This window comes from Copadichromis virginalis, linkage group LG8, assembly GCF_057382275.1.
Source record: "Copadichromis virginalis isolate Kocher_CV1m ecotype Utaka linkage group LG8, C_Virginalis_male_GT1.1, whole genome shotgun sequence".
In the NCBI taxonomy this organism is placed as follows: domain Eukaryota; kingdom Metazoa; phylum Chordata; class Actinopteri; order Cichliformes; family Cichlidae; genus Copadichromis; species Copadichromis virginalis.
This window is the reverse complement of record NC_140625.1, coordinates 20445096-20469270: the sequence shown is the minus strand read 5'-3', so window position 1 is coordinate 20469270 and position 24175 is coordinate 20445096. Positions and strand designations below refer to the sequence as shown.

The following is a 24175-nucleotide window of genomic DNA, read 5'->3' as shown; positions in this document are numbered from 1 at the left end:
TGAGTTTTCAGTCAGTATTATCCAGGTCTTTCTATTATTCAGACACCATTTTTTCACTACTTGGAGCCAAAGAGCAGCCAGTTAGCTGCTCTCTCGCAAGTGGCAGCAGACTGTAACAGATATAGCCTTTCCTGTAATTAGTGCAAGCCTTGCTGAGGCTGTTATATGATGGACAGGCTGACCTAACTTAAAGTGACATGGAGAGAGATGTCAACATAGCAGACCCACTTATATTCAGAGAAGAGCTGTGAGCTGCACAGAGGAGGTTTAGGTCTGTACATGGAGCTCTAATTCATAAATCTTGAGTTTTGTCTTACTGTGGACGTCATGGTTCTATGTAACTGTCATTTTTAAGTCTGGATCACCTGATCAGCTGGAGAGATGTCCCATACTAACAAACTATTACATGTTTTCATTTTATCTTCTTAGTTTTAAATAGTTTGGTTGTTTATTTCAATAATGACTTTAAACACTCAAAGATTCTAGACTTCATATACAGCTAACAAACTTAGACTGTATATAGAAGATGGGCATAGCTATCGTGCTGTCAAATCATATCCTGCTTTTCCTCCTTTTTGACTATATTTACAAAATGGACAACCTTTTTTTATTCAGTTCACACCATAAACTCACCAACAGGCTCTTTAATGATGAATTTATTAGAAAGAATGCAAATCCAAGTCCCAGTCACATAGCCCTAGAGACCAGTTGGCAACCACCTTGCAACCACTGTTCACTAGGGAAAAATGTGTGTTTCCCCAAATAAAAGTTGCCAGTGGTTACCAGTGATGAAACTGAATTGCAATCAAAGGATGCTGCACCAAAAGCCTTCTCGTGATTGTTTATGACATTGAGGTACTGACATCACACATAGTTTGCATAGAAGATGCAGACTTATCTGAAAACACTCTGCAACTAATCGCTAAGTTTTTGTAAAACCGTAAAAGTGCAACACAAACTGGAAACAGAAAAACTTTGAAAATCAAAGCTGTACTTTTTGAAACATGTTGGTTTCAGTGGTACGGCACAACTTGTAGGTTTGTGTCGCAATTTTTCAAGCTTCACTAGAGTTCGTGGATAATTAGTGAGTGTTTGCAGACAAGTGGACATCTTCCATGCAGACTATGGGAAACTATGCCAATCTGTTAGCAACCAAAGCAATCAGAAGGAGGTCTTTGATGCATCACCATCTTAGACTGATTTTAACTAGCTCGCAAACCTGTTGAGGAATACACATTTCCCTGTAGCACCCAGTGGATACTATGTGGTTGCCGGCCGGGTGACTGCGTGACTGAGGCCTGTGCACCTGAACACTGACTTGGCTTTTTTAGACCTGGAATCTACGTCCATCTTTTATATACAGTACATGTGACAAAGCAAAACGCAGAGTTACCTTTAACAGGCAGTAGCTGATTTTTTTCACCACTTGTGAAGAGAACATTAACACTGACAAAAAGAAATGATGTTGGATTTGAAACAAGTGGTTATGTATACATCCAGAATCTCCTCTTAGCTCTACTTTTGAGCCTTTTTGAGCTGGTAGAAACAATAAGTCTTAAATATTCTCAGAATTTGTATGAAAATATTCCTTTACTTTGCAAAATATATGCACATACAGTATCATCAGACAGCATTAACCCAGTTACATGCGAGCTGGTCCATCTTGATTGATCTGAGCCTGAATTGAATGAAGGTGGGAGAGACCAGATCTGCTGTGGGCAGGGACTGTTTCATGATCCATAACACTCCTAGACATCTTCCAAACCAGGCCTGCTGGAACTCAATTATTTAGCTCTGCAGATCTGCCTGTGTGTGGTCTGTCATCCTGCAATGATGGGGATTTACTGGACCGATGTGTCATTACGGTGAACGAGGGCAGAACCATCCAGCATGGGCTATTCTTAGAGATGCCATGGAGAAGATGAGTTAGGATTTTATTTTTCACCACCTTCTCTGTAAATTTTGAATACATAAAAAGAGCAATGCAGACATTAAGTACTGTATTGTTGTACACTGAGGATGTAAACCATTCTAGGTTTACTAAGTCTTATTTTAATTAGAATTACTAAATATCTTAGAGAGTCGTTGAAGGTTGTAAAAAAAAATTAAGCGTTAAAATTTAACAGAACTATAATGAAGCCTCTATATAGCTAACGTTTAGAGAATAGATCCTCGAATAGAACTGGGATGAAACCTGACGACTATCAGTCATCATCACATCAGTGATGCTAAAGCTAAAGATCAAATGGGAGTCACTGCTCTGTATCGGATTGGTTCAAAAAATAATCACTTTGTGTACTCCACAGGGAAAGTGTTTTATCACAGGGAGGCTATTAGTTGTTTTTTTTTTTTTTTTCACGTAACAAAAGCAATTTGCTTTAATCCGAGTGGTATTAAACAGCACAGGGGAGAACTGCAGCTGCTGAGCAGTGTGCATTAGCGAAGCTTGTGAATTCAAGTGTAGGGGCCCTGCAGGTAAAGAGAGCCAACAAGCTAAATCCATGAGAGATACCTGCTTGGAGCTAATGTGATTCAAAAGATCTCTACGTGCAGTCTCTGCTTGCAGGAAAAAACCCCAAAAGTTTATCAGCCAATTTTGTGGATAAAATCAAAAATAATCAAAAATCATAATAAAAAAGTTCTTTGGGCTTAGATAGACAAATATGATTTGTATGATGAATGGTCTAAAAATCAAAAGTGTTCATCTGTGTCTAAAAGCAGCAAAATTGTCGTACATGAACTTGCTCTAGATTGACTAACCGATTCATTACTACAGTGCAGATTCCCACTTTAACACAACTAACAGTCACTGTTTACATAAATGATCAGCTGTTCATTAAAACATTTATTAATCAGTTAATGCTTTAACTGCTTACTGTTTCTCAGTCTTGTTCTATTTTAAATGTGCACTAAGCCTGTGTTTTCATTTTAGGTGTTAGTAATAATAATTAAGGCTTTTTTTTTTCACTTTCAGGACATGAATATTGGTACGCAATCATACTAACCTATTACATTTACATTTACTTGGTTAATTATTTCTCTTTATTTGAATTCTTTGTGCCAGATACAAGCTTATTAAGGGTGAGACTTCACTACATTGCTAGCATTTGCTATGGCTGCTTGATTTCATTAAACAAAAAAAAGAGACATGAACCCTGCATGCATTTAACCCTTAAACTACTGCTTTGCCTCTGCATTTCCATCATGTTTGATCTAATATTTATGCGAAATGTTTGCATATGAGATGGGAAATGCAAGACTCATGGGAACGGAGCACCGTTTCAATGTGAAATATTGCTCTGGGAATTCAACATATTCTTCAGATACATTGCTTTGCAGTTATTTAAGGGTTAATCAGGTACAGCAACAAGTTACTGCTTGTGTGACAATAAATGCATGCCCTTTCTCAACAGAAAAAAACATTGGAAAACACTTACTATTGCACTTTTTTGAGCACTTATTTTTCTCTTCTTTTTGGAAATCTTAAAAATGCATTTTCAGGAAAAGAAGAATGCATCTTTTATGTTTTATTTTTCATGAAACATTTTGATTTCAAAGAAATGACCTTGTGTTTTCACACTCCATTGTCAGTACCTGCCTTTGGACATGAGCATCTTTTGTTTTTGTCTCTGTCTAACAGTCCCATCGAGTCCTGTCAGAACTTCTACAAAGACTTCACGTTGCAGATTGACATGGCATTCAACGTCTTCTTCTTGCTCTACTTTGGCCTCCGTGTAAGTAGAACTCAGAGTCCCCATCTCAGTTAACTCTTTCCCCCTTGGACGCCTACTAGATGTAGCCCTTGTTTCTCTTTTCCAAACTGAGCAGTTTGTGCCATGTTTGCTTCCAGAACAAACTGACTGTGCGTGCATCAGAAGTTAGTGAGGGTGATCTTTGCCTATACAGCTTAACTGGAGCTACCCTGGGAAAAACCCAGGAACCTATTCTAATGGTCATCAAACCACATCTTTGCTGATATATATTAAGGTGTCAAAACTTGTCAATAAGGGTAAAGAAGAAGTCGTGATTACGTCCTTATTGGGGAAAGCGTTAAGGGAAGATTTATGAATTTTCCTCTGTGATTTTTCTCTTGTGTTTTCATTTGAAAGTAGCAAATTTCTCTCTTTTTAAAATTTTTACTCTACTCTTTGTATTCGCAGTTTATTGCTGCCAATGACAAGCTGTGGTTCTGGCTGGAGGTGAACTCTGTGGTGGACTTCTTCACCGTTCCTCCAGTGTTTGTGTCAGTGTACCTGAACAGGAGCTGGCTTGGTAAGAAGGCTCTCTTTACTGGCAGTGAATCAATGAGCATTTATTTACCAGCGGCCTGCAGTGCCCCCTGGTGGATTTAACAAGTCTAACAGCTGTCGTTTGCACACCAGATAATCTCAGCACATCACTAAAGCTGCAAAGACAGACATTGGTGCGCCCCTATTGTTAGCCATATAAGTTTGATGCTTTTGTCATGAAATTAACTTCAAGCTGACACATTGCATGACGTGCATGAAGAATACGATTCTCACTATCATGATGGAATTGTGCATCATTTTCAAAAACCTCTGGTACAGCACAGCATGTAAGTTGATTAGCAATAATGACTCAAACGCTTTGTTATCTTTGTTCACTGAACTCATGCTGGCTTGCTTTAACGTAGGATCAAATGTTGTATGACTGAAAAGGTGTGCCACTTGAGTCCATGTCTTTGGCCCGGTCTTGTGCTTAGCAGGCTTTATACTGCAGTTGTCATTCACATACCCTTCACCTCTCCAGCAGAGCTCTCTACGGCACCGTTAATAACACTCAAATGAAATCACGGTGTGGCTGAAAAGTACACGAAAGGATAGAAAAAGGTAACAGGCTTTGTTGGGGGCTTGAGCGCAAGAATACAAGTCAATCTTCTAAATGTCTGAAGCTCATCACTCGGAGAGGTCTGTGAGAAATTAGGGGATTAAGTTGAGGGGTTGAAGAACAAACCTTCCATATAACCAACAGCAGCTATGCTTTCAGCAAGAAACACTCCTGCCCTCTTAAGTCAGTAGAACAGCCTGATTACTACACTTCAATAATGTGCCTGTGCATTTTCACTGAGCAGATTTATTGTGACTTGCGGTGTCAAAACAGGAAACAGTAGAATGTATTGATGCTGGTTGCTGCTGCCATCTGGTGGACACATGGGAGTATAGCTTGCATTTTAGCTGATCGGCTGTCTTTTGGATATCAGATTGTTATTTTGTTTATACATGTTGTAGACTGTCTATAGTGTTATATACATTTACATATAGTTATTGTGTTATTCATCAACTCCTTAATGGTATTTGTACTTGTACTTGATGTCTGGTCCAATTTCTGTGTTTTTGTTGGATTATTTAATCTGCAAAATTTCACAATGTGTGCAGACTGGTTGTTGCTTTGCTTTTGGCACTGAGTTAGCATTTATGGACAGTGCATCAAAAGAGAAGAATATTTCTTTAGAGATGATGTAAAAGTCATTCATCCACGTAGCAGAGCAGAATGACACCGTAGGAACACTTCTGTTCAGTTTCAGCGTTGGTTTTCCATCTATCATAGCAGTCTAAGGCTTACTAACACAACAAATATGTCTGCTTGTCGTCAAGAAACACAACAGCCATGTCACAGTGATTAAATCACTATTATCCACATAATGTTAGAGCGATATTGTGGTTCGGACACACAGTTTGTTTTATTATTAGTCGATCGCTTCTAATATCTTTATGTCTAAGAAGCTCAGATTAGCAAACGACTCAAATCATGGTCATAATATCAACATATATTTTGATACACCTCTAATAGTTTACATTATATGACAACATTTCTCTTGTCAGTACTCATATAGCCAACAGTAGCCTTCTGAGAATCTGCCTATGTACATAGGTTTGTTCGGTTAAGGCTGCATTTTCTAAATTGTCAAACAGCGTGAGCAGCACTGAGATTCGGTTATTACGGTTAGCACCCCGTTGTTCCGCTGTTACTGTTTGTGTAGGTGTTGTTGCTTTTGTTGTTCGCTCAGCCCCGCGTGACTCATTTCACTGTATTTCATACAAGCCAAAACAGAGAGCTTCCTGTCACACATCAGGTGCATGGGCAGGAGATAGAAGGCTGTCTAGAGAATGAAATTACACATGCGCAGCCTGTATGCTGGATATTAGTTTTTAATATTGTACTCGTAGGCTACTGTCGAGGGTTTAGAAAAAAAACATTCGGGCATGGTTTGCGAATTAAAAGCAGAGCTGTAAATAATAAAATTGTTGGTAATTCATACTAAATTATTCCATTTACCTGCTTTAGTTTTGAGGGTGTCATCCTGCCCATGCTGGCTCACTGGGACACTTATAGAATAGAGAGGTCTATTTAATTTTACTGATTAAAAAAATGATTTCTGCTGATCGCTCTTAACTCCAAGCATAAAAATGTATTGTTGTTTCTTTTCTTTCTTTCTTTTTCAATGGAAAGCATCTTAATCTCTTTTAGTATGGTCGGTGCAGTTGGTCATGGAGGATTTAGTGTGTGGCTAAACTGAGGTCAAACAAGTGATGAGGTCGCATCCGGCTCAGCTGCTGTCGAATTGCCTCTTCCATTCGAAAGTCCAAATTTCACTGAGTGCTTAGCTGAACTGCCAATCTGCCGGTCCTGCTGTCTGAACGCTTTGACACAAATACATCCAGTTTGCACCAATATTATCGCACATTAACAAGCTCATTGATGCATGACAGGCTTCGGGGTGCGAGCATGACACACATTTTGGATGTTACGGAGAATATGCCTTCAGATATTTCACGCAGAAACAAACTGCAGCAGCTGAAAAGATAATAGTTTTTGGTTCTGGGTTTTTATGCTTCGTATGCAGTCACTGGACAGTTTATTAGGTACACCTTACTAGCACTGGGTTCGGTCCTGTTTTGCTTTAGAACTCCCTTAATTCTTTGTGGCATAGGTTGAACAAGCTGTTGGAAAAATGCTTTAGAGATTTTGTTCCATAGTGACATGACAGCATCATGGAATTGCTGCAGATTTGTCAACTGCACATCCACAATCTCCTATACCACCACATAACAAAGGTGCTCTGTTGTTGTTTGAGATGATTTGAGCTTTGTGACATGGCATGTTATCCTGCTGGAAGCAGCCATGAGGATACGGTTACACTATGGTCATAAAGTAATGAATATCATCACCATCAATACTCAGGTGGGCCATGGCATTTAAATAATACTCAGTTGCTACTAAGGGGCCCACAGTATGTGAAGATAATATTCCCCACAAAAACAACTTAGCCGAGGAGTGGAATCTGGTGTGGTCTTCTCCTGTGGGAGCCCATCTGCTTCAGAGTTTGTCCACAGATGCTTTTCTGCATATCTTGGTCTTTTTATTACTTTGAAGCACTCTGCCATGTGATTGGCTAATCATATATTTGCATTGACAAGCAGTTGAACAGGTGTACCTAAAAAAGTGGCTGGTGAGTGTAAGTTGACATGCATCTTTGCTCATAGAAAAATGTCATATTTTGCATGTTTAGTTTACTGATCTGTGGTTCCAAGTGTTTTTGGCTTTTGGCGCCTTCACTCACGTCTCTTTGCAACACTTCGTGGACTGATATCTGAGTCATGAATTAGTAAGAACAATGAAGTCCTGAAGTAGTAAAATGAGCCCAGATTATTTTTTACAGCTGTTATTCTTTTATGTACCTTTCTAACTGCACCGATGTGCACCAGTGTAACCGAATTTAAATATTTGTGATATGTGTTAAATAAATAAAGAGGTTGAAGAGCCCAGATACATTTCAGATAATTACAGGACCTGAAAAAAACCCTCTTTTTAAAATTTCACTCTTTTCTCAGTTAGTTCTCTTCAGATTACTCTTAATATCACTTGAATATTAAAACGAGTCCTTTAATTGAACTGCCCAGTCTTCTGAAATGCACTAAAAGGATGAATGAATGAACTTCAGTTCATGTATTTTTTCTGTACGGTGATTTTTTTTTTTTTTTTTGTATAACTACAATAACAGCTATTACATCAGCTACGATTAATTTAGGGATTATTGTTGAAGCACTAAATCCATAGTAAAACACAACAGTGATTGCCAAAGCTTTTCATTTTTCCCTACACAGCTTTACTGTTCACATGACATCTTGTTTCCTGCTCTAAATGTGAGACTACAATACATTCTGTGCCTTTCCAAGATTAGAGAATGAAATTTGGTTTGTCAGCAGCAGTTGCCGTGTTATTGGGATGAGATGTAGGCTACATTGTGAAGCCAGCTGATGGACAGACTTGCTGTCTGGCCTCTTCCTTTCCCTGGATGATTCCTAAAGGAGCTTACACTCTAATATCCTGATGGGAAAAGGGTTTGCTTTAAGCTCGCCACGAGGATACTGTGAAGGTCCGAGGTAAATCAGATCAAAATACTTCTTCGAAAAAAAGACCTGTTTTTGACGCCAGCCCGTCGGGTGCAAATATGAAACATGAAAGCACCTGACTGTTTTTGTGGATTTTTTAATTTGTTTATATTCTGGAGGAGATTTAAAAAAAAATTTTCATGTGAAATATTTGGTAAGGCAGACGAAGAACAGTGAAGACGTGGATGTGAAGTAGATTTCGGACTAAAGCTGAAGACTTTCACCCAATTTCTAGACATGATTCCTACTAAGATGTTAGTGTACAGGGGGCCTGATGGAGGCACACACTCCCAGAAGGTTTCTAGTACAAGAAGACGGAAAAAATCCACCGGGGAGCTCTTCCAGAATGGCTACAGGGTGAGGATGGGCCACGGCCAGGTGATTGATAAAGAGGACCAGGACAGCATTTGCTACAGCTTCGGTGCATGCTTCCATGTAATCTCCTACTGGGGTAAGATCCTCAGGACGTGAGAGCGGAGGGGAATCTCTTTCTAAAGCCCTGTGTTGGATGCTGTGGGTCAGCTGGAGCATGTTCAAAATTTGCTCTGTGCTATGCTCTGCATCTGGCAAACACTCGCTTGGCACGGCATAACACAGTTAGTTGTTATAAAAAAGAAAAAAAAAAGATGATTTATTTTTATTTTCTCTAACTGAATGATTGCCTGTAATGTCTTTGATTTGTGTCACTTGGCATTCACACAAATCCACTCCAGCAGGAGAATTTATCATCCCAATTAATGCAGAGGGATACGGATTTAACTTGATTGCTCTCTCTTGGCTGAGGTGGCGTTTAATTTTTTATGCAGCTCAAACACTGTGAATAGTGCAGCTTTTCTTTCTCAAAATGAGTGAGTTCTATGAATCATTTAGATTTCAAGCTCAGATATGAGGCGCCCTTTAGCAGGCTGTTTGCTGCAGTGCGGCGATGAAGCGTAGCGCAAATATTTGACTTTATCAGATGTGATTTTGTGGCAGATCATCTGAGCTTATCGACAGTAACGGCATTAAACACGCGATGACACGGTCGCCATTTAACCTGAATGTGAATACAGCCAAGTGGTGATTATGAGCAGGAGCTCAGGCTGGCGTTTGTTGGTGTTCTGCTGTCCTTGGACTGTTGGCAGCGTGCACCGGCTCCATTTTTTTCTCCCAACAAATAAATACCCTCAAATTTAGGATTTGACGTCACATCTGTTTACTCATTCAATTTGGCGTGGCAGCATCCACCTGTCTTTACTCTAATCCAGGTTTTCATCTCGTCCACGTTCAGTTTTATCCACTGGGAATGACGCACGTATCAGGTAGATGCCGGTGCAGAGCGGGGCTCTTGAGATTAAAACACAGTGTTATGAGTTGATGAAGATCTGGGATGCCGAGCTTGTTTTGTGTTTTTTTATTATGCTTTATTTCCCCACAAATATTTCAAATATTTTCTTTTAATATCGTAAGTGCTTAGTACCTGTCGATCTGTTGGACTTTACTTTTTGTCAATATGAATCCAATGAAGCTTGTAAACATGGATGAAAGTATGAAAGGTATGGTTGTTAAATGACGATCAGGTATCATTCACGATGCCTGACTTGTTGCTAATCAGTGTTTTATGTTTATTTTCTCACAGGTTTGAGGTTTTTAAGGGCCTTAAGATTGATACAGTTCTCAGAAATTTTACAGTTTTTGAATATACTAAAGACAAGGTAAGTTTATTGATGCTTTTTCTTCTTTTTTGTTCATACAGCTGACAGTTTGTTTTTCATCTGCCTTTTGCTTCACGCGAAGAAAGAATGTAGTTTTATTTTGACAGCAAAATAAACACAAGGTTTCATTTGGCAAACGCTGACATCAAGTTTATTTGTGTGTTGTGCACACTGAACTATATCACCGTACCATATCATGCAGTCGTGAACAAAAGAGATTGCTGCTGTGCCCCTTCTGCTTAGAATTAAAGAGTTTTGCACAGATGTCACGTCAGAAAGAGCTTTGAGTATATCGACATGCTTTAGAATAATCCTCTCACTTGACAGAACAGACAAAGAAGTGGATAGAAGTCAAACAGGGACAGCACTGCAATAACATATACACTGCAATACTTAATAAATCCTGATTATAGTACGCATTAAAGATAACAGACTCTTTTATAATGCATTTGTTTACACTGACATTAGGCTTAACTTTCAGCTGTATATGATGAAAATATCCTGGAGCCTGCTTGGATTTTTTTTTTTTTTTTTTTTTGCAAAGCCATATGTAACAAGAATAGCATGGCTAACCACAACACAAGAAAAAGTACAAGCTATAAATTCAAGTAGGAGCTACAGTTTTAAGAGCTTAAATCTCCCATGTTGCATATTCTAATAGTTCAGGTTGAACCTTAATTCTGATTTCACTCTCAGACTTATAATGTGTTTTAAAGCATAGACTGAATTTTTGTGTGAGCTAGGGCTTCCAGTTTGGCTTCTTATCCCGGTGTAACAGCTACAGTTAATACTTCATCTTCTGTTGTCTGGCTCTTTCTAACATAGCAACTCGATTAAGCTGGTGAACCTGTGTTCAATCTTCATAAGCACATGGCTAACTGCAGCAGGGTTCATTCATTTGGTAAGTTAGGTGAAAATGTGGTGGTGCTGTGTAGCAACTGGATGCCTATTATCAGTAATTATTTACTGCTTCATCAAAGACCTGTGTGTTTCCGTGGTCGTTGTGTAAATTCTGACCTTTGTTCCAGGTGGAAAACTCAGGGGATCCTTGGGAAAACTTCCAAAATTCCCAGGCACTTTCCTACTGGGAATGTGTCTACTTACTCATGGTTACAATGTCCACTGTTGGCTATGGAGACGTGTATGCAAAAACCACCCTGGGCCGCCTGTTTATGGTCTTCTTCATCCTTGGTGGTTTGGTAAAAATCCCTCTCATTACTTATTCCCGCTTAAAATCCTCCATCACATAAATGCTGGGACTTAAGTCGAGACGCCCGCTTCACCCGTTGTTCACATTGAAGTGTATTTGTGGCTCACCACTTCACCACAGTATGTTGCATGTCATGTACTGTATGAGTTGTCCACAGTGTTGCAGCATTGATTTTGGTATAATGCTGAAGTTTTGATTTAAATGACATGTAGAATATTTGAGAATTTTTGCATCTGTTATTAACTGTAAAGGTACTACGGTTTCAGGTGGCTCCACCCTCCTGCCTTCCCTCCCTCTTTCCAACAAACACAGTGAGATAGAGTTGATTCATGACAGCCCAGCTTTATATGGATGTAGCAACATTGCTGTCCTCTTTCAGAATAGTCTGGCAGAAAATATCCCGTCGGGGATTTAACACAGACCCGAATTACCTGATAAAGAAAATAGGCAATGACGATTTAGAGGGCACAGTTAACCGGATTATAAAGTATTATTCAGCGTGGACATACAGTACTTTGATATGATCAAATACCTGGATTTAACTGAGGTAAGATTGAGGTATATTAAAGCGACTTTTCAGTCATCTAAATCTGAAATGTTTTCGTTTTGCTCAATACTATGCAAAAAAACATAATAAAGGTTAATAATAATCTACCGTTAAACTTAAAAGGCATGCTAGGGGGCTCATGTGACTATATAGCTTCTCTGGTGAAGATTTAAAAAAAAAAAAAATTTCAGTTTTCATTCACCTGCACAGTGGCCTGTAAAATCACCAGTGTGAAACAGACATCAAGCCAATTGCAGACCTTCAAAGGGTGTAATCAGGCCCACTTTTCCCTTCGATTGCATTTTGTTTTGTGCTACACGTCATTAAGAATGAGAGTGGTTATCTATACTGTTAGTTAAATTAGAGCCAGAAGTCTTAATCGACATTGTGTAGTTTGCCCACTGGAGGGCACTGTGCAGCTTTATTTCTCTATTATTGTAGGGCAATGAAAAGCAGAGGTATAAATGATGAATTGATTTGTAATTAATTTGAAGGGTCAGAACAACAAAATACAAAATATATTTTATGCTGATAGATTTTTCTAAGCTTGAAGGGGAAAGGCTGAGGTGTTTTCTTAAAAACACTGTAAAAAGAAAAACAAATTTTATACTTAGGCTAATTTCTTGGATCTGTTGTAAGCTGGCACGTCTGCCTCCTCCACGCAGGAATATTCAGGTGGTTGGGCAGTGGCGTGCAGCCATAAGTTGTTTGCCATCCATTGAGCTGTGCTACTGAAATCAACCGTCGTGTGTTTGTTGGGCGAAACATGGCACATAAGGTTTTTTCTTAATTTTTCTAATTTTTCTTTTTCTTCAACATGTCGCTCATCTGCTTTCATTTTTCTCCTTTATTCTTTCAGTATTTGAAAATATTAGCCTTTAAACTGGATTCCATTGTCATACTTTTTCTCTATTGTGAATGTAACTGTGACATAACTTCAGCTTACATTCACATGATTTTCTTCAGTCAATTTGAATAATTACACGTTTCTTTTTCTCTTTCACCGTTTTCCTGTTAACACATAAAAAAACCTACTCCAGCGCGTAGAGTAGCGCTCCTCTTTCAGACTTCACAGATTTCTCTAAAGTTAAAATAGAGGACCTGCTCTTCTTTGCTTGTCTTTTTTTTTAGTCTCTTCTTCTGTCTCCTATCTTCTCCTTAGGCCATGTTTGCAAGCTACGTCCCTGAAATCATAGAGTTAATAGGAAACCGCAAGAAATATGGTGGTTCCTATAGTGCGGTTAATGGGAGAAAGTAAGTATTCAAGGAGGCTCTACTGCCTCCGCCGCAGTAGAACCTTCTCTGCATGCCCTTTTCTTTTTCTTTTCCATGCATGTAGGCCATGTTTGCTCGCTACGTGCCAGAAATTGCTGCTCTCATCCTTAATCGGAAGAAATATGGAGGGAGTTATAACTCGACCAGAGGCAGAAAGTAAGTCAAACAAATAAATAAAATAGAAAACAAACAGACAGATAGACAAAACAGCAGATTTGTAATGGTGTGGTTTTGTGTGACTCAAGTGGCCCTCTCATAAAGAGGTGACATGATTATGATTTGAATTGTAATGATCTCAATGAGCATTAAAGTCACACTGTGACTGAAGAACTTGGCCATGATAAATGTGTATTTATTTCTGCTGCTTTTAGATGTGTACAAGCTGTCATTGCTGGAGTTTTTTTTTTATTTTGAATAAATGAATGTCTGGTTTTACGCTGGAAAAAAAAATCTCCATTTAAGCAAGTGATTGTCTGTTACGGAGTCCTAAAAGTCATTTTCATAAAATAAGTGACCTGTTTTCAGTAAGTATTTACAGTTATTGTAAAAAGAATGCCCTTTGTCAGTTCTAAGTTTTTAAATACAGGCGATAAAAAAAGGTCCTGAAACTAAGTAAATGTATTACACCATACCAAGTTGCAGAAGCAGTGTGTGAAAAACTCGGTACACTTCTACAGCTTCCATTGGAATTACAAGGTTGCTGATGATCACAAGAACTTCATTAACGGTCAAAAGTGTGAGGCAGAAGTTTTGGCAGTTTGCTGGTCTGGCCCGTTCAGGCGTGGGTAAACACAACGCCAAGAGATCAGCAATGAGAGAGAGAGGAGTTGTTGGTGCCCAACAGTCTGGGGAGGGTTATAAAGCACCTGCTAACAATTTGAAGTCCATTATTCTGCAGTGAGGATGAAGGGGAAACATCCAAGACAGCTGCCAATCTATGAAGGAGGGAACATCCCAGCAAATTCACCCCCAAGTCACACTGTGCGATGCTCAAAATACAAAAAACAAACAGAAGAGCTACTTCTCAGACTCTACAGGCCTTAGTTATCATGGCGAATGTTAAAGTGTGTGATAGTACTATTAGAAAAAGACTTGCATGGCTTCCCTTCTCTCTAAAAAGATTGTGGACGCAAGGCTTGGGTTTGCAAAGTTGCATCTGAACAAACTGCAAGTCTTCTATCGTTTGGACAGAGAGGACCAAAGTGGCCACAATGCACAGCACCACAACTCGCTCCAACTGTCCAGCAAAGGTGGTGGAGGAGTGATGATTTTAGGCATGAACCTGGACACATTGCAGCCTTTGAGTCAGCTATGAACTCCTGTATACCAAAGTTATCTAGAGTCAAATGTAAGGGTATAAATACATAATGGCATGGTGTTATATGTCACTGTGTCATCCCAGGTTGTATTGGCCTAACTTTAAAACATGTTAAGGGCTAAATATTATTTTTGTTATGCCCTGATATGTAATTCTTTAGAATTGACAGAGGGTGTACTTTCTTTTTGCCTTGACTGTATAATAAAAGGACTTTATAATAATAATGATTTGGTAAAGATTTTCCAAATTTTTTTTTTTTTTAGAAAATATGACTTTAGGAACTCAAATAACAGCCACAAATATCTTGAAAAGGCAGATATTTTTCAGTGTAATCATATCGATGTACTGTTGTCATGCTTAATAGTGGCATTTGTAGGATTCTCTCACTGTGTTATAAACTGTGATTATCCTGTTGGGAATTGTTTCATTGTAACAAAAATGGGGAGAGGCTGTGCAGACTCCATACCAATGACTCAAAAGGTCACGTAGCTTAGCGATCCCTTTTATGGATTGAAGTGTAAATTGCGTCATCGTGGTTCAATACAGTACAGCAGCAATATAACTTCAAAAAAAAGGAAAAAAAAGTAATAATGTAATGTTAATAAGTAGCAGTATCTATGTCAAACTCATCATAAAGTTCTGGTTACCCCACAACTATAGTCAGTTGAGCCATTTTAATAATATTCAAATAATATGTTTATTCAAAGTTTTAATACATACTTATGTATTTAAAGTAAAATGCAATAGTGTGATGGGTTAAGACTCCGTTATGTGTAAAGTTTATCCCCTAATTCTTGTCTGTCTTGTAGAACATCTAAACTCAAGCATCAACATTTTACATAGAAAAATTCTTAAATGCATAAAAACATTCAGATGGCCCCGCCCCTTCCTGAGCCTGGTTCTGCCGGAGGTTTCTTCCTGTTAAAAGGGAGTTTTTCCTTCCCACTGTCGCCAAAGTGCTTGCTCATAGGGGGTCATATGTGTTGTTTTTTTTCCTCTGCATGTATTATTGTAGGGTCTACCTTACAATATAAAGCGCCTTGAGGCGACTGTTGTTGTGATTTGGCGCTATATAAATAAAATTGAATTGAATTGACATTAACTTAATTTTTGCTTTTTAACTTTTAGTTTATGTAAAAGAGGAAAGAATTAATTTTAAATATTATTTTTTATGTTAAGAAGTGAAAGACTGTAATGAAAATGGTTACTACCAGTTTTTGATACCTCAAACAGTGATCTGGACGGCTGTAGCCAATCAGAAGTTCATGTTTTCCATAGCTAGGTTAAATAGTGATTAATAAATCAGCCTCAGCCTCCCTGGGAAAGTCTATGCCAAGGTGCTGGAAAGGAGAGTTCGTCCGTTAGTCGAACCTCGGATACAGGAGGAACAATGCGGTTTTCGTCCTGGTCGCGGAACACTGGACCAGCTCTTTATCCTCTCCAGGATACTTGAGGGTGCATGGGAGTTTGCCCAACCAGTCTACATGTGTTTTGTGGACTTGGAGAAGGCATTCGACCGTGTCCCTCGGGGTGTCCTGTGCGAGGTGTTGCGGGAATATGGGGTGTCTGGCCCATTGCTATGGGCCATTCGATCCCTATATAACCGTTGCAAGAGCTTGGTTCGCATTGCCGGCAATAAGTCGGACTCGTTCCCGGTGGGTGATGGGCTCTGCCAGGGCTGCCCTTTGTCTCCGGTTCTGTTCATAATTTTTATGGACAGGATTTCTAGGCGCAGCCAAGTGGCGGAGGGCTTTCGCTTTGGTGGCCTCAGAATCTCATCTCTGATTTTTGCAGATGATGTGGTTCTGTTGGCTTCATCAGGTGAGGGCCTCCAGCTCGCACTGGAACGGTTCACAGCCGAGTGTGAAGCAGCGGGAATGAGGATCAGCACCTCCAAATCTGAGGCCATGGTTCTCAGCCGGAAAAGGGTGGAGTGCCCACTCCGGGTCGGGGATGAGTTCCTGCCCCAAGTGGAGGAGTTCAAGTATCTCGGGGTCTTGTTCGCGAGTGATGGGAGAAGGGAGCCGGAGATCGACAGACGGATTGGGGCTGCAGCTGCAGTAATGCGGACGCTGCACCGGTCCGTCGTGGTGAAGAGGGAGCTGAGTGTAAAAGCGAAGCTCTCAATTTACCGGTCGATCTACGTCCCTACCCTCACCTATGGCCACGAGCTGTGGGTAGTGACCGAAAGAACGAGATCGCGGATACAAGCGGCAGAAATGAGCTTCCTCCGAAGGGTGGCTGGCCTCTCCCTTAGAGATAGGGTGAGAAGTTCGGCCATCCGGGAGGGACTCAGAGTAGAGCTGCTGCTGCTCCACATCGAAAGGAGCCAGCTGAGGTGGTTCGGGCATCTGACAAGGATGCCCCCTGGGCGCCTCCTGGGTGAGGTGTTCCAGGCATGTCCCACTGGGAGGAGGCCCCGGGGCAGACCCAGGACACGCTGGAGAGATTATATCTCTCGGCTGGCCTGGGAACGCCTTGGTATTCCCCCGGATAAGCTGGAGGAGGTGGCTGGGGAGAGGGAGGTCTGGGCCTCTTTGCTTAGGCTGCTGCCCCCGCGACCCGGCCTCGGATAAAGCGGATGAAGATGGATGGATGGAAATCACTATTTTCATCTATTTTCTAAGTTATGCTTTACTTTGAGTAATGTTGCTTAACTAGATTGATATGACTAAAGGTTTTACTGGTATTGTTATGCACAGACTCTCCTCCCCAATACAAATAGTTACTTACATTAGAGGTTGCTAGGGAACAGACTAACTAATATGGTTGCAACCCAGTTAAAAGGAACATTAAAATGTTTTTATTTCTGAACAAAACAGTGGGAACAATTTCCTTCTTTCCAGATTTCACAGTTTTGTCATGATTGATCATTTTACTGTGAGAAAATCCTGGTTATTTTTGATGTAATTAGGCTGCTTACTGTTAGTGTGTGTGCGCCAAATGTGTGTTTGTTAATCAAGTGTTTCCATTATTCTCTTTTTTTTTTACATTTTGTTCACCCATCCTCTCCTTCATCACTCAAACTCCAATTCATGTCAGACAAACAGTCTTAATAAGATAAAACGAGAAAAACAAATTACATTGGAGCTAACTTAACATAATACAGAAAGACCAATATGGATGTCAAGGACACACAGTGAGAAATAATTATGATTTTTAAAAGTTCTATCATTATATAATAACATACAGTAATAATATAATTCGGTTGAAGGACAGCCATTTAGGCATCAATGAGTAATTCTGAGAAAATCATATACTTTAGCTCACCTGCATTTTCAGCACTGAAGAAAATGCTAAAGTCATACATTTTGTCGTGTACCATTGCTTCATGCTTCATAGTGATTTTTGCTAAGATCAGTTTTTGTATGCCTGGAAACACTTTGATTGCCCTGCTCCACTTGTGATGTTTCCATGCTTTGCTATTTCAACAGTCTTGGCCTTAATCTTCAGTCTGACCTACACCCTGAAGGCGAAGTTTAAAAGATATGCTTTGGCAGTTTGGGGAATATTCTTATTAGCTTTCTTGCCTCAAGTTAAAAGGGAACTCTTACATTCATTTCTTGTCCCATGTTTTTTATTATTGGACTTTTTGCATGATTCATAGTTCAAATTCTCATTTATGTGGCATTGGTCATTGGTGCAGCTCCGCAGTTGATTTGTTAGCTAAAGTAGACTGTTTTAGCTCTATGTTCACAGCTAGAGCTTTGTGCCCAAGATGACCATATTAAAGATCTCTCAATAACTTCATGCAGAATGAAAAGTAAAAAAAAAAACACTGTGTGAAATATTTGTAATAGTCTGAAAAACTGAGCTTTTGTGTCACATATTACACATGCTGACCTTTGAAACTTTGCCCACCTTTATCATCAGCATCCAACTTTGCAACAATATGACAAATAACTAGGAAAAGCTTTATAAGTCTCCTTTAAATAAATAAAAACATACAGTGCTTTTGTTTTTTGTCTTAAATATGAAGCTACCCAGGTTGCAAGAAGTATCTGGGCCTATTCTGTGAGAGGTCAAGTAGTTTGTGGTGTGCATGAGGCACCCACTGTGTGGCACTCCAGTTTTGCTAATATGATCTGGCCTTGAGTAAGCAGTAGGGCAGCTCATTCCTTTTTCCACTTTGGCCCTGTGTGGATGAGGAAATCCTCATCCAATATAAAGGCCATACACACTTTCAGTCTTATTGCACAGTGGTGTGGAGGGTCCACCACATTAAGTGAAGTTCCAAAACAGCTAGCCTTACATGGCAGTGGGTTATAAAGCCTTCCAGCACTAAGTTTGAATTGATGCAGCTGCACCACGTTTCTTAAGCTGTAGCACCTGTTTGTGCTACAGAGAGGAAATGCCAAAAACAAAACACATTTCCTGATGGTTACTTCAGAAGGACTGCCTCAAGAATAAAGTAAACAAAATAGTTTTCATAAACAAACTAAAAAAATAAAATACATGAAAAAGGATAAATTTATACTTAATAACAATAAATGTAAATGTTCTTACATAGCCAGAAAACCAAGTTATACTTCTGAATTCATAGCCTGCACTTCTGCAGCAGTTTTTATTGTTGCGCTATTGCTTATAATACCAACAAATATGAAAAGAATGAAGACAAGTGAGAGCAACTCGGAAAATGCGTTACTGTCTGAGTGCAGTGGAGATGGAGCCGATGTGCTTTCCAGCAAGTGATACATGGAGGGCGTGGTGCAGTCCATCAGTCCATCTGACAGCAGTATAAATCAGTGCAGTTCCTGTTTCCAAAGGAGAAAGTTTCGGGCACCCCGAGGCTCACCGCTGTGTTTCTGTTCTCCTCCTAATTAAGAGAGGTCGGATTTGAACGGAGCCAAGTACCCCGTGCTTTATTGAAAACCCTGAGCTCTTGTCCTTGCCCACAAAATTCTACATTTGAGCTTGTTTTTTGTTATTTTTTATTAAAACAGAGAATGCTATTGTGTACCACTAACTAATAATACTACGTATTGAATTAAAGAACACAAAATCAAGGCGTCAATTACCAGAATTAAAAACAAATGATGTTATTGCAGCTCAAAAATACACGCAAGTACACAATGCCTTCTGAAAAAAACAAACGAACAAAAAACTACAGCCAGTGTGAATTTGTTTAATTAATTAATACATTTTTTTAAGCAGTTTGAGAGGTGCTGATTTCTTCAACTCAAACTAGAGCCAGGGCTGCTGGTTTCCCCAGCTAAGGAGAAGGCAAGCAAATTGTATGATGGCATATTTCTTTTGATATGAAAGTAAATAAGCGTATTCTCCAAAATGCCAAACTACTCCTTCAACACCTTTTTAGCCATAAGATCTAGCCTAAAGACAGGGAGATTCTGCTAGATGCCTCAGAGTTTAAAGTCGTGGTTTCTGGTAGCATGCTTTTGGTACGATTTGAAAGAAACCAGACTTGGTTTGGGAAGTTTTCTTAAACCAAGTATATGCTTCTTGTGCTTTTTTCATTTTTAATTTAAAATCGCAGTTTATAAATTGAGAAGAAAAAGTATCACATCATGCTTATTTTGCATTTATTAAAATTTTTTAAAAATATTTTTCTTATTATTGTGGTGATTTTAAAAGCTCGGTAAAATTGTCGGCATCATTGCTTTTTTTGTTTCTTACGGGAAAGTATGTGTTTTTCTTTGAGTTACTTATTGTTACTCTAGATTATTAGAAAATAAGTGATACTGATGCGTATTTTGTACTTTAAGAACCACTGCAGTATTTCCAGCTGTGACTGTTATTGCAAATCGGTGCAAAAGACAAAATAATTTACACAGAATAATTTAATTAATAAAGATATTTTAAGCACAGATGGAAAAAAAATCTGAACTGGGTTCTTTATATAAAGGGTTTATGATATGTAGGGATCGACATAGACTGTGCGCTCATTTCTAAGTAAACTGATCCTTTATAATCTGATACTGAAATCCAGAGAGCTCTCTGGATTTCATCCCTCCTCTATCGTAGTTTTTATCACAGATTCTAAATCACTGACCTAAATGTCCGTTACAGGCCCCTCGTCTCACATTTACCTTTTGATTTCAGCTCAAAGATGAAGATGGAAAAGATGAAAGATGTGTGCTTTTGTTCTGAGTTTCCTCATGGTTCTGCACTTCCTTTCTCTAGGCACATCGTGGTTTGTGGTCACATAACACTTGAAAGTGTATCCAACTTTCTAAAAGACTTCCTACACAAGGACAGGGATGATGTCAATGTAGAAATTGTTTTTCTCCATAAGTAAGTACAAAACTTTGTGCAAATGTCATTGTTTAAGAGGAAAAAACTAAACTTTAGGAGATTAGAGAGTTCTCTGATTTAAGAGTGTTTGTTTTTTGTCTCTCAGTATTTCCCCTAATCTTGAGCTGGAAGCCTTGTTCAAGCGCCACTTCACCCAGGTAGAGTTTTACCAAGGATCTGTCCTAAATCCACACGACCTGGCCAGAGTCAAGGTACCTGACTGTCAATACTTCTTCCTCTGTAATACTGTTGGTTATCGTCTGACTGAATACTTGATGTGATTGTTCATTTTTGTCTTTGCAATTTGCAATTTTGTTTTAGATTGAATCAGCTGACGCCTGCTTGATCTTAGCCAACAAATACTGCGCTGACCCCGATGCCGAGGATGCATCCAACATCATGAGGTACTGCATAACCAAATTTATGTTTATAATTTATGATTTATGTTTTCCTGCTTGCATTGTTTATTCAATTTGTTTTATGAACAATCACATTCAGCTGGATTCTGAGAGAAAAAGACATTTTCGGAGTGGATTGAGTCGTAGTTTTGGATGTGGAAACTGCACTTATTTTTATGGGTTTAAGGGATTATCAAGTGGATAATATATGAGAGTACAACATATTTTAAAAGTGATGGGAACAGTCTGTTTTAGGGCAAGGCAGATAAAATTTGGTTAATAAAATTGTATTATTAATAGCTCTGTTTGATAATGAAGTCTGAGGATTGGAGGTTTTCCACTGAAGATTAAATTGCTCAGCTATAAAAAGTCGGAGAGTCATTATGTGACATTTCTTTTCCATCTAAAAGGGTTAAGACGTTTAAAATGTGCTGCAGAAATCATCACAGCTTGATTCTAATCTAAACACTGTGTGATTAATACATAATCATTATAGTAGAGCTGTCTTGTCTGTCTGTGCATCTCTCCCATATGTTCTCCTGGACATGAAATTTATTCATTTGTCACAAATGTCCACTAGGACTCAAAGGAAATGATTTGTATTTTGTGGTCAAACAGTCAAAGGTCCCCTTCTCCTTGAACTCTATGGTGACCACTCCGTGTATTAAAATGATGTCTCGTGCCGGACCATGTTTTGGGCACGCAACATTGCTGAATGTAGACGCAACCAAGTGAAGCAACCCCAGATCATAACACTGTCCCCACAGGCGTATACGGTAGGCATACAGAAGGTGTTGGCAGAAGGACCCAAATGCAGGACTCGATGTGGCTCTTAATAAATAACAAAAATAACTTTTATTTAAGTGGAGTAAGGAAAGTCCATCAAAAATCCAGAACAGAGAATAAACGAATCCAAAAATTCACTGAAAGAATTCTACTGAAAGAAAACAGGAAGACCTAAAACATAGACTTAACAGCAAGAAACAAAAGGACACAGTGACAGTGGGATGATATGACACTTAAGGAATTAAATATAAACTATAACGAGAAACAGAAACTAGATTAAAAGGTATTAAAGATAAAACTAAACTGAGAATCTAGTCATAAAGAAAACAACCAGATATTATGTGCTACTCAAAGGAAAACAACAATGAAAAGAACTCGAAACACAATAAATATATGAATCCAAATATTAATGCAAAAGCTCCAAATTCAAAAGGCAAAAAAACCCTAGGACACTAGGCATGTTGGGATCACCCCAACACAACTTTTGCCACCTCTCTTCTTTCTCTGATGGGCTGATCATCCTGGAACATGGTAAATGACCTTTTTCCATTGCTCCAGCGTCCAACAATCATCCTCACTGATTGTTTTTTAAAGGCTACTCAGCTGTTTAGTCCCAATGTCTCTGAGAGAATTCTCTTCACTTTGCTATTTTCACTATTAAACATACTCGTGAGATTTACTGTTGTTTTCTTACCATTTGATTTCACCAGATGTTTGTTTCCCTTATCAAATTCAAGTAGATAAAGTTTTGGGTTTCTTTTGTTTTCCAACCACATTTCTTCCTTAACGATGATGGTATATTTGATAATGCACTGGACCGTTCTTAACCCACATTTAGTTAGGCTAATAATGCGGTTTAGGAAAAGAGAAACTACTCACAACTGTGGTTAAATAACTTGCTGCCAGCCAAAAACGGACTTTTTTGTGTGCTTGGGCAGAGTATGACTGCACACAAATGTCTAAGAGTGACATTTTATATCCAAAGGTTTAAAGGTCAACTTCCCTATGACTTCAAAAAAACCCCTCTTGCCATTATCCAGTGAGAGATTCTGTATGTACGTCTCATTTGGTTGAATAGTAATTTGAAATTGTTGACAATGGTACTTTTTCCAGGTTGATTTATTTATTTTTTGGTAGAAGTTGTAGGTTTGTAAATTCGGAGAACAGGCTGAACTGGTAATGGTCAAATTGACATCAGTTCTTCCCAGACAGAGAGAAAGTCAGCATTTTGTAGCTGGATCTAGGAATATGTTACTATGCAACTCTCTTGTTCTATTTTCTTGAGCCTTTAGTTTAAAATATTAAACTATAAAATAAAATGCAAACTTAAAATTGTTAAAAGCATACAGTCGACTACGATACTTAATTTCTATAAAAAGAGAGTGAATCAGATTTTTTTTTTAAAAATCTGTGTAACTTTTGAAAGCGCTGCAGATATTCTTATATTGCTTTCTTTTTGTCCTTTATCAGAGTAATATCTATCAAGAACTACCACCCAAAGATCAGGATAATCACTCAAATGTTGCAGTACCACAATAAGGTTTGTATTAATCAACTATAAAGCCTGCTGGAGTCACTTAGTTACTCCGTTATAGTTAGTTACGTTTCAGTATATGTTGAAAAGATCTCATCACTGAATCATTTGTCTGTCTTAGTTTCTAACAGCATGCACCTTGTAGCCTGACTTCCTTTTCCTCTTCCCCTCAGGCCCACCTTTTGAACATCCCAAGCTGGAACTGGAAGGAGGGAGATGACGCCATTTGCCTTGCAGAACTCAAGCTCGGATTCATCGCCCAGAGCTGCCTGGCTCAGGGCCTCTCGACCATGCTGGCCAACCTTTTCTCCATGAGGTCCTTCATCAAGGTAGCTGCAACTAACACTGATCCATCTGTGCTCACTGGATTAAGTTCAAAAATAAAGTTGGCCAAGAAACAAAGTCTGAATAGATAATAATGGTTATCCCAGATGAGGCCCGTATGCAGCATCTGGTGAGCGGGTGGTGATGATCTTAAACTTGCACCTTTTTATATTTTTGTATAACCTTCTTTATTTTGTTGTAGATTGAGGAGGATACATGGCAGAAGTATTACCTTGAAGGAGTAGCCAATGAAATGTACACAGAGTACCTGTCCAGTGCCTTTGTGGGTCTGTCCTTCCCAGTAATTTGCGAGTACGTAAAACTAAAACATTTTATTTTACCCCCTTTTTTTGGTACTTTGTCATTCCTGGATGCAAGTAATTTAGATGTTTAAACTGCAGTCATTAGAATTTAAAGATCCAA

The 24175-nt window shown here is 39.0% G+C and overlaps 1 protein-coding gene across 7 annotated transcripts in view; it reads left to right on the top strand.

Moving 5' to 3' along the window:
- LOC146703282 (calcium-activated potassium channel subunit alpha-1a) overlaps positions 1 to 24175 on the top strand; it is a 113316-nt gene that overhangs the window by 59294 nt on the left and 29847 nt on the right. For all 7 annotated transcript variants that reach the window (XM_085466446.1, XM_085466445.1, XM_085466444.1 and 4 more), the window contains exons 4-15: positions 3641 to 3734; positions 4161 to 4272; positions 10033 to 10108; positions 10934 to 11009; positions 11137 to 11307; positions 13028 to 13119; positions 20600 to 20710; positions 20817 to 20922; positions 21032 to 21114; positions 23365 to 23434; positions 23602 to 23757; positions 23955 to 24064. In XM_085466446.1, coding sequence (XP_085322572.1) covers positions 3641 to 3734; positions 4161 to 4272; positions 10033 to 10108; positions 10934 to 11009; positions 11137 to 11307; positions 13028 to 13119; positions 20600 to 20710; positions 20817 to 20922; positions 21032 to 21114; positions 23365 to 23434; positions 23602 to 23757; positions 23955 to 24064 — 1257 coding nt within the window. The remainder of the gene's footprint in view (positions 1 to 3640; positions 3735 to 4160; positions 4273 to 10032; positions 10109 to 10933; positions 11010 to 11136; positions 11308 to 13027; positions 13120 to 20599; positions 20711 to 20816; positions 20923 to 21031; positions 21115 to 23364; positions 23435 to 23601; positions 23758 to 23954; positions 24065 to 24175) is intronic.